The 11,427-nt window shown below is 36.8% G+C and overlaps 1 protein-coding gene across 2 annotated transcripts; it reads right to left on the reverse strand.

The window, feature by feature from the left end:
- Nucleotides 1-699: 699 nt before the first annotated feature.
- LOC133852276 (clathrin interactor EPSIN 2-like) lies at nucleotides 700-10,583 on the reverse strand. Of its 2 annotated transcripts, none has more exons than XM_062289005.1 (14): nucleotides 10,376-10,583; nucleotides 9,411-9,540; nucleotides 8,990-9,041; nucleotides 8,611-8,690; nucleotides 8,414-8,492; nucleotides 8,096-8,179; nucleotides 7,815-7,960; nucleotides 6,676-7,032; nucleotides 6,142-6,183; nucleotides 5,926-6,021; nucleotides 5,685-5,836; nucleotides 3,043-3,245; nucleotides 1,776-2,664; nucleotides 700-1,590 (listed from the first exon to the last, which is right to left on the reverse strand). In XM_062289005.1, the coding sequence occupies exons 2-14, from the start codon at nucleotides 9,443-9,445 to the stop codon at nucleotides 1,127-1,129; spliced, it is 2,679 nt and encodes an 892-aa protein (XP_062144989.1). In that variant the 5' UTR covers nucleotides 9,446-9,540; nucleotides 10,376-10,583; the 3' UTR covers nucleotides 700-1,126. The 2 variants fall into 2 exon arrangements, with proteins under 2 accessions (XP_062144989.1, XP_062144998.1); XM_062289014.1 differs by having other exon boundaries at nucleotides 10,280-10,583.
- Nucleotides 10,584-11,427: the final 844 nt, after the last annotated feature.

Below are 11,427 nucleotides of genomic sequence, written 5' to 3' on the forward strand. Positions count from 1 at the left end.
TTAAACTTGCTTATAGTGGATGTGGATAATTGTTTTTTTTCTTTTCTTTCTTTCAAATTGGGTTGGAAAAAAAAAAAGCTTGAGACTAACTTGAGGTTAGTGGGAAAAGGTTTAATTTCTTATTTATTTCTTATATGTCAAAGAATAAGTTATCTCTAGACTTTTAATAAAAAAAAAAAAAAAAAAATTAAAGAAGAAAAAAAAAGAAAAGAAAAAAAAAGGATGATTGAAAATAGGGAGGACGTAGGAATAATTAGAAAAAAGAATTTGAAACCTATCAAAGTCAAAGTCTGACCAAGCTTTTTGGCAAGCATATTGGCAAACGAATCGAAGCTAATTATTGTTTTAGCTTGGCTTATCTATTAATCAAACCAAAAATAAGATCACCTTAACAAAGACAAGAGAACACACACATATAATACATACATACATATTGTTTTTGCTCATTCAAATTTGCCAGACAAAGGAACGAGCTGGAATAAAAAAAGTACAATATATATATATATATATATATATATATATATAAGCCTTAATTTAAAAGATTGCACATTGCACTGCAGTCTTCAATACTAGAATGCAACAATTGGATGAAGTAGGTACAGAATTTATACATCTACAGACTACAGTGCTACATGCAGAAGGAAATATGTTGATCACCTGAATTGCAAAATCAATTGATTCCATGAAGAGTCAGAAGAATTGAATGTAGAAAAATGAATCATTATATTTATTGTCCGGTACATAGCCAACCATGCCAGGCAAATGACAAAAAATAATCTAAGGTATAAAAAAAAGAAGCAATAACCTGAGGACGGTTATATGCTCGCTGAAAGACAATATCACAACAGCTGAAGCCAGCAACCCTACACAACTCTCCTGACCCAAAAGGAACGATAGGATAACAAAGAGAGAGAGAGAATGAATAAACATACATAGCATTCAGCCATTTTCATAAAATTACAACTATTGAACAAAAATACAGAACTGTATACCGATATTGGACCGGAGTGCATTGCGTAAGGATTTAATAGCAACACTGGATTTGCTATGTCAAATCTTTTTCACCTTATAACAAAACAGGTATTAACTACTTTTCCCACTCCAAGTGAGGGAGTTCCACTCAATCTCATCGATAGCCGCCGCCATAAGGCTGCTGAGGCACATACCCACCTGTGCCCAGCATGGGGTTATAACCACCAGATATGTTTGATCCAGGAGCTAATCCACTTGGTGGTTGCATCTGGACTCCTTGCCTCATACCCATATTCATCCCCATGCCCATATTCATACCCATGTTCATCCCCATTCCCATACCCATGGGTTGATTCATGACTCCATAACCCGCCATTCCCATGCCTGGGCCAGGCCCACCAACCATACCCATACTCGTACCAGAACCCATCATAGGGTTTGGTGGAGGAGGTCTGAGGGTGCCTGCACCAGCACGGCCTATCCCAGAACCAGATCCCATAGCTTTACCCATGTTGACAGTAGATGTAACAGGAGTTGTGGCAGGTTTTTCCATCCTCCTTTCCTTCCGATTAATGGCATCAAAATCAATTCCAATATCCGCCAATGGATTTATTTTAGCTGAATATGAAATTAAAAAAAAAATCATGTCAAACTCTCATATATAGTAGAAAATTCACTCATCAACTTGTAAGCAAAGCTTTTATCCAATGCCATAATAATAATGATGGTGTTGGTGTTGGTGTTGGTGTTGGTGATGATAATGATGATGATGATGATAATATTAGCAAGCATAAAACACTCACATCCAGATATATTTAAATTGACTAGTCCTCTGCTTAGTGTATCAGCCCAAACAGTTGACTTGGTCTCAAACTTGTCCTTCGCCGGTTGAGGAACTATTGAAAGTGATCCTATTGAAGACGAAAGATTTTGCTGCGAAGTCACGGGAGCATTTAATCCTGCTTGAGGAAGTAAATTACCAAGGTGATCATTGTTATGTAAAACGGCAGGTCCAGTGGGAGTTTGATGAGCAATATGTGTAGCTACTGGAGCTGCAGCACCTTGTGCTGGAAGGAAGTTCCCACTGTTAAACTGCATGGCTGGTCCAGTTGGTGCTTGAGGAGAAACATGTTGTGGAAAAACGTTTCCACCATTAAGCTGTGAAGTTGGTCCAGCAGGAGTTTGTGGAGCCATCTGCGAAGTGGGGAGAGATGTAAATCCTGCCTGTAGCTGTGCAGGAGCTCCAGCTTGAATCTGAGGCACTATAGGTCCTGCCTGTGGGTGGAAAGTGCCATAAATATTAGCAGTTGGCTGTGCAGGTTGGCCAGTTGGAGCTGCAAAAGCTGGCTGTGACGTAAAAGCAGGTGAAGGTCCAGAAGGTGGGAGAATGTCAGCCAGAATATCAGTATTCTGCTGTGGAGTTGATAGCTCTTGAGGAAAATACTGTGAGTTTGTTGGAGGTTGAATACCGGAGACAGTGGGTCCAGAGTAAGTAAGGCTAGAAAATGTGTCCCCAAAGCCTAAGTTTGAGACTGTATCAGCCCTTGGGGCGGCCAGTTGGGGTAGTTCAGCAGTCTGGTTCACGGTAGGCTGGAAAGAATTTGTGGAAGCAGAAATCTGCTGCTGGGTCAGGACACTGTCAGTGGAAGGAATAGCTTTAAAAGGAGAGTCACCAAATGGATCTTCAAAAGGCTGCATCAAGGATAAACGCTTTCAAATTATAATAAGAATAATATCAAAATTCCAAATTATTCCATACAGAGAACCAAAGAGACAACATATAATCAATATGCTATGGATCTTTAGTAATATATATTCCATACAGTTGGTCTATCTCAAGATGCGTTCAGAATAGCTAGCAAAAGAAAATAGGGACTACTTCATCTGCCACTGAAAGGGCTAGACCAGATTAGCACATCATATTTCAATAGCATCATAAATGGGCCTCTTAAATACATTAAGGGTGAAGATGAAAGGCTCCTAAACCATTTTTAACTTCAGTTTGTAAATAAATCAACACAAGAAAAATAGTATTCCAAAAATTTGTAACATTCAACATGTGATGCCTACCTGATTCACAACATTAGCTGCAGACGGTGCTGCCCCAAAAGTGGGTGCTGGAGCAGCGAAAGTAGGTGCTGGAGCAGCGATTGTGTAGGCATCATCCATGGAGGTTGTGGTTGCAGATGTAGTTGGAACGATGGCTAAGGAGAACGAATCTGATAGCGAACCAAGTAAGTCCATCTCAGCATTGTTCGAAGTAGCTGGAGCAGCTGAAAAAAATGACCAAGTATAATGAGTGTCCAACTATGTTGCCGGTGCTGCAAAAGCACCAAAATAAATTTGTGGCTTTAGCTCCTCAAAGACCACGATTATTGGGAATTTTATCAAAATCCAAACTGTCGCCTCCCTCAGTACAAATCATATAGAGCTATGTCACTCCTCTTTCCTTTTTCTTGGGGGTTGCAGTGCACACTTCACCATTAACAGTTTAGCTCACATGAAAGTAGCAAAAAATTTGTTCTTGGTAAAAACTTATAAATAAAAACAGATAATGATTGTATCGATTAAGCAAAGAGAAAAACATACCATGAAATCAGAACCCCTTAACTAATCAACTCCTTAGTAGAACTGGGAAACTACGAGCTAATTATTATTGCTAAGAAGCTAATAAAATAGTTATCTAAAACAAGTTACTCTTATGCCACGATTTTATATGCAGGTCCATAAACCAACTACATAACTACACGGCACAATTTGATAACTATTTGATACTATTATGGACGCAAAGTAAAAGTTAAGCACAAAGACAAATTTCACACAATCCTCTCTGTGTGTGTGTGTCAAAATATTAATCTACTTCACCAGGTATGCATTTGCTGGTGAACCCCAAGTTCCATTCTCATGCATAGTCAACATAAAACAATCCCTATCCGGTCAAAGAAAGAAAACTCAACAGATTTAAACAAATGCTCAAAGCCAAGGCTGCAACTTGAAGAGTTGAGGTAAAATTGCACCAACTCAACCAATACAGTTGAGCAAGTAACCAGATCTTATATTTTTTTTATCGTTAATGTTGTAAGCAGATCTTATATTAATGCAGGTTGACTTGGTCATGTTGGGTGCAGATAATTACCTTATAGAACAGTAACTTTGCACAATAGCATTTGTATCTTCTGTATGATATTTTCCACCAATCCTCAGCTAAACAATTGTGAAATCACTCTTCCAATATTACTCTCCCATAAAAAAGAAAAAAAAGAAAAAAAAAATCATGTATATCAGGTTACAATCATTCAATGCAAGTCCAAGTCTAAGACATAACACAGAGAGAGAAAGCAGTCCATGTTGCAGCCCCATGATACGCCATTAATGGTACTAAAATTTAAAATGAATCAACGAAATCCAATGCATACCAAAGCTTTCTCTAATTCATACATCATGCTTGTCACGTTTGAAAGCTTGATTTTCTTGCTAAATAATCACCAAGAATTCAACCCTCTACAGACTTCAAAGTTTGTGCACAAGCACATGCACGCACAAGCACCAATTGTCTTATTTTATAGTCAGCCTAATCTCATAATATGTACACCCACATATCGAGGACAAGCACCCGAGTATTTTGTCTCAAGCAATGTGATCACCTATCTATGAAGCAAAAGACTATATTTCCCTTTTTCTTTTTTTTTTGTCCTCGGAAAATTTACTTCCACACCAAGGGGATTCAAAACACCAACCCTCAGCCACCACCCGATAGTAATTGAGAAAGGAGGTGCCACTTGGCCCAAAGACCATTGGCAATATAGCACATTCTTTTCTTTGCCATAATACTTATGGCATTCTAACACTGACAGAGACACTGATGAAACCATGTGCATGTCAGTATTCAATTACTTTACAGACCATCACATCAACCACATTGAATCCGCATTGGAACCAAACACCCATATCACCATTCAATAGAAAATTCCTCTCTTGTAGTATAGGGTTTCTTTCCATTACTGGCTTCAGACTAGGCGTTGTTGTTGCATGACCAGTCAAAAACCACAGGCATATACCTAAATAAGTCACTCAGTCCCATTGCAGCTGCAGAAATTGTTTTCCTTTCTTCTTTTTTTCCTTTGGTCCATTGGAGAGCCATTGGGCCTATGTCCTACAGCAATTCTTTGCAAATTTCAAGTAAACTTCCCTAAGCTCTATGACCCAGCACTGCTTCAAAACCAAAAGCATTCCAAATGCTAAATGTTGGAACAATTTAACTTGATTTAAAACACATGCAAAAGAAAATCAAGAGCTGACATTTATAAATCCTCAACCCCAATCGCAACAGTCCATGATTGGTCACATTTGAACCATAATTTAAAAAGAGTGTGCAAAGCAAATTTCAAATATATATTAACAATTCTTCAATTCTGTCCAACATGTTAGACAAACTCTCATAGTGACAGGTTATGTGGTGCATTCAATAAAATATCAGTGCAAGAGTACAGGAGCTGTCTAAAATGAAAATAAAGGGGTCACATTTGAACCATAATTTAAAAAGAGTGTGCAAAGCAAATTTCAAATATATATTAACAATTCTTCAATTCTGTCCAACATGTTAGACAAACTCTCATAGTGACAGGTTATGTGGTGCATTCAATAAAATATCAGTGCAAGAGTACAGGAGCTGTCTAAAATGAAAATAAAGATGTTCATATGGCTCACTGTACCTGAAATTGGACCGCGAGGATCAAATTCATCAGAAGCCTCAACTTTCTGGTTTTGGGGAGATGCCACAGTACCATGAGCAGTGGTTGCTTGGCTTGGAATATTGCTTACAGGTGATGAATCTCTAGGAACAGATGCTGACATTTCTCCATCCCTTTCATCAAGAAGACATCAGAATACCTCAACACGTGAATTGTAGTAAAGCAAAATAATTTGTGCACTATAATGGTGCAAAATCTATACCTTTCACTGTGAACGGGGCTTCGGGACTCACTCACAGCTTCTTCATAACTTGGAGGAGCGCCAATATTCTGTTCAGAAAATTTCCGATCAAGCCGCCTGCCAAAAGGTTTTACATTTGTCATGCAATAAATTGTGCTTGGTTGGACTCTTGACAATGTTGACCTTAAAATCCCACTAAACACCAACAATTTGACCATGCATTCAAAAACATTTTACCTTCCATCCAGAGATTGGTCATCAGCTCTGGCACCACTGCCTCTGTAGGGTAAAAAAGGCAAAAGTTAATTAAATTTTTCAAGGTCAAGGATCTCATGAAAGCATTATCTGCATGCTTACATTGTAAAACGTAAACATACTCAAACTTTGTAAGCAGGCAATGCACTAGAGTAGTTCCATTCAATACAAACCAATTAATATATTAGATCCAGGATAGTTCCATTCAAATGCATTGAAGTGGGGAAGTTTTGCATTGGCTTCATTGGATAATCCTTTTATTCCAAGTAGGCTTTGTCAGATTACACCTAACTTCTGTTATATTTCATCTGACACAGGGAGACCTCATCTTAAAACAAAATCAATTTGCATTTTTTTTAAGCTAAGATTCCTTCTTCAATACTCAAATGAAAACTAAACCAAAGAAACAAGTAAAATACTGTAAAATGAGAAGGCAACAACAAAATGGAACCACAAAAATCAACATGGTTCTTTATTACACTAACAACATAATTACCCCTACCGATAGACACATACCGTGATGAATATTGAGCATCATCATCAAGAGCACGGTCTCTGTCTCTATCAGAGCTCCTACTTCTTGAGCCATACTGGAAATCATCAACACTTCGACTTCTTCCACGGTAATCATCATCCTTATAACCATCTCTGCTTTCGCGTTCTTCATAATCTCTGCCATAACGATCTCCATCACGACTATTTGAGTCCCCATATCTGCCATACCGGTCATCATCCCTGAAGCCTGTTTCTCTCTCTCTCCCATAACCATTACCATTCCTATCCTCATCCCTGCTTCCATAACGATCATCATCATATCTGTCACCATATTGACCAGGCTTATACATTCCGCCAGTTGATGAGGCACTACGGAACCTGTTGAGCCATAATTTAACAGTTGGAGAATCTCATCAATGATGATCTCCCATAAAGTAAAAAGTTCTATAACATACTGGATTATATGCTTTTCCACATTAGCTTAAATCTAGAAAGAATTTCAAGGTAGAATATGAGAAATAGCTATGTCCAGGAGTAGAAAGGGAAGGAGAAGGAGGGGGGTGGGGGGGAATGCCACAAAAGTTATCACAACTCTTCGCAGTGGAACTTGAGACTTAGCCCAGTTAACTGTTCAAGAGAAAAATGTGAATCCACTCAAAATTTAAGTGCATAATGATGAATAAAAATAGACCGATCCTCCGATGTGTTACATGACAAAGAAACACCACATTAAATAAGGAATATTTAATAAGACAACAAAGAAACAAGTTACACTTTAAAGTACTGTTATTAAAGAAACAATATTCATAAAGTTTTACCATAAATTTAGACTTGAAAACTAAAAGGAAAGCTTGAAAAAAGGCACTTCATATGAAGACATTTGAGAAATTTACTCGCCTGACAATTTGACAAATTAAGGAACTTTTCCTTTCTTTTCAAAATGGTGTAACTTCAACATAAAAATGGAAACTAAAGATGTGGGTCCAGAGTCTAAAACGGTAAGTTGAAAAATAATAACAAAAATACTATATAACATATGTAACTTCAGTCCGCAACATCATGATAGCAGGTGACTTCTATTATGAACTGACAAGGTGAACAGTAAACAGCCAATATAAGAATAAAGCATTTTAGCCAGCTCTTTTTTAGAATAGACTTACTTGTCCCTGTTAGCAGCAGCCTTCTGCCTTACTTCAATTATCCTTTCTTTATCATTCACTAGGACCACAAGACTCTGAGATTTCTTCCTGACATTGCCTCCCTGGTCCCTTCCACTGGAATCAATATATTGGAATTCGGACAATGTCTGACACATGGGAAAGATAAACTTATCATTAACACACCAATATAGTGCTAATCATTTGAAGGTGAAAAAAAAAAAGTTGACTAACAAAAAATCAAAATATGGATCAGTCAAAAACACTGGGGAACTGGAAATTACTTGTATTTGATAAGAATGTTCCCTGATATCATCTATGACACGCTCTGACCCATGGGCTACTAGGTATTCCAGAACAGTTAAAGCCTGAAGCTCAACACAATAATTATTTCAGTTATACCAACACAACATAATGTTGAACTGAAAAAAAAGCAGATGCTGAACATACAGCACAATATATTTCTCAGAATCCAAGGGCATTACGAAATTCACAGATACATGGGAAAGATATAGCCGAGGGACAGTATGCTAAGTAAGTTGGAACACACCAAATATTTAGCATCTGCAAGTTATTAAAGCAAATCCATAAAAACTGCAAACCTTATAGACATGGCGCCAGTTCTTGCCAGTATCATTAATCCGCTTCCAAATTACTGCCATGATCATCTGGTACTCATGACTGCATGGATATTAAAGCGAACAACTTCACTTTAGAGAGAGAGAGAGAGTGAGAGAGAGAGAGAACTACTTTGGAACAAAATAAGCAAATGTAAAGTAAAAGAATGGTTCAAGCTTACTAGTTTCTGGTTGCCTGTGCAATATCTGCAAGAAGTGATCCATGCGGACCCCAGGGCTCATTGCTAGTAGCATCAAGAACCTAAAATGCAGAGCAGAAGTTTTATTTCACTGAGCTTGAACAGTAACGTGGTATTGGTTTCACCATTCAGGTTACAGGTATTAGCCAAGTACAAAATTCTGATGATCACCAGGAAAGATCTAAGAACTTTCAATAATATACAACCAAGTGAAGTAGGACAGTACATAGGCAATTATGGTTCTATCTCAGCCCCATTGACCCCAGACGTTGATGTTGGAAGAATCAATCAAATTTTTGAATGCTCAAATAAGCAAAATAAAAATACTAATAATAATAATAATAAAGAATGAAAACTTTACCTTCTGTTCTATTCCAGGAACTTTAAGAACTTTCTTGTTTACCTCTCTTTTACTGTAAGAAAAGCAGTACAGAATAGAACCTCTTAGGTAAATGTGGTGACATAATGATAGAAAAACAATATGGAAACGCGTGAATAAATACGACAAAACAGGGAAAAAAAATTTGATAAGTAATGCATATCATTAATAATAGCAGAAGGGCGCAACCCTAGTACACATGATATATACAAAGATGATCCCCATTAATGACTAAAATAAACCTGAAAAAACTGATACTGCAGTTCAACAGAAAGCATCCAAAGAAAATTCGTTCTCCCGAATGTTGCCAATAATTATCAAGAAAACAGAACACTCAAATGCCAACGAGACTACCATCATAATTGATAAGCACCATATAATGAGAGTCGCAGTCAAGACTTACATGTCCCTAACAGTTTGACCAAAGACCTTCTTCATTGTAACTGGTGTTCAAAATAAACAGTGCTCTATGGCAGCGGCGCAAGTTGCACGGTTCACTTCAAATGAAGCCCTTGTCAAATATTCTTCACACACTGTTCCAAGGAAAGCTTAAGTGACTAGATTTACATGACAATAAAGAGGCTCAACACATGAAAATACAAACAAGATACTTTCGTATCTTTGAAATCAGTTTGATTCTTCAAAGAACATACTCACAGCACTAAGCAATCACAATTACTAGCTAAACAAAAAAGCAACCGGAATATCTAAGGTCTCCAAAGAAAATGACAGACGAATTTATGACAACCAAAAATAAAGAAAACGTATACAATTACAAGCCCACCCACATGAACTTGATTTGCAACTAAATATGAAACTCGGAGCAAGAATGGCCGACTTTGGCTTCCAATCAAGAATCAGTAATCCAACTAACAATCCGTGGGAATTAAGCCAAGATCATCATTGAACAGCAATCAAAAAAAAAAAAAGAGAGTAGAAATCAGCAATGAAACGATGTAATTGAAACGCAGTTAGGATTTGAGTATCACCAAGATTTTATGATAAAACAAAGTTGAAATGAGCGTGCCTTCGTGTGCAACAATGAAATGAACGCATAAATGGTGAGTGAACAAGGATCCATCGCAAACCAGTACATGAAAATAAAACACAAGCCATCTACAAATCGTCATAATATCTCCTAGATTATTTTACTGATCGACAATTACAAACAAAAATGAATACCCAGATTCCAAAAAAATCAGTATATATTGAAAGAACAAGAAAGTACAGGAAAAAAGGACAAGCACGAGCTGAATCCACATTGAAACTTACAGAAACCAAAAAGAGAAGGAACAGATCTGAAGCGCCGAAATAGAAAGAACTTAAAGGAACCCAGATCCGAATACGGGGAGTTGAGATCGAACGAACCTGTTCCTCCAATGGAAGCCAATTGCAGGGCGAAGAAATGGATCTGACAGCGAGAGAGAAAGAGGAGGAGAAGAAGAGAGGAAAGAGGAGGAGCGGAAATTGCGAAGGGCTCCTGAAATCTTTGAATTGTATTTTGGGCGTTTGTTGAAAGAATAAGACCGTGTTAGAGAGACAGAGGGGTATGAGGAGAAGGACAGCGCAGCCTCCACGCAGAGAATACAGGGATGCCTTTTTTTCTTTTTATTATTAATTTATTACTATTATATATATATATATTATAAATCTTTTAATTATTTTGATTATTTTAATTGATGACTTTTTCTTTCTACTTTGATGGAGAGAGGTTGTAATGAAAATATAATATAAAAACACTGTGGGATGAGGGGGGAGCTGGAAATGGTTGGATTTGGTAAAACATCGACCCCTTCACCAAAAGCTACCCACTTCTAACATTTACCATCTTTTTTATCCTTTTCTTGGCACACGATTAATTCTTTGGGGAATTTTCTTGTAGCTCATAGTAATTTGTAACCTTATAATAAGAATGTTAATGGTTACGAATTTTTTTTTTTTTTTTTTTTGAAAAATTTTATTTATAACTCGGGATCTTTCGTCACTTTTGAAATAAGATACCCAAACTTTAAAAAGTGTCAATTTAAGGTATCAATCTTTCAATTTATTTCAATTTTAACCCCTCGTTAAAATTTTTCGTTAAATCATATCAAAAAATTTAAAATACTCTTGTGTTTTGTTTTTTAAAAAAAAAAGAAAAAGAAAAAGAAAAATTGCACCATCGGTCATTATGATTGACCTAAATTATAAATCGTTCCATTTGGTATCAAAATTAATTTAAAGATCTGTGTGGTTGACTTAATTTATAAATCGTTCTTTGAAGTTAAATTTCATTAAAAAAAATTGACAGATTTCGTTAAGCGTCAGGTCAGCACCAATAAAATGGCGACACTATCAATTTTTTTATTTGTTTTTAAAAGAATGACTATCACTATCATTTTGTTGATCCATGTCAAGAACTTTGAATATCACTATCATTT

Source organism: Alnus glutinosa, chromosome 1, assembly GCF_958979055.1.
Source record: "Alnus glutinosa chromosome 1, dhAlnGlut1.1, whole genome shotgun sequence".
NCBI lineage: Eukaryota > Viridiplantae > Streptophyta > Magnoliopsida > Fagales > Betulaceae > Alnus > Alnus glutinosa.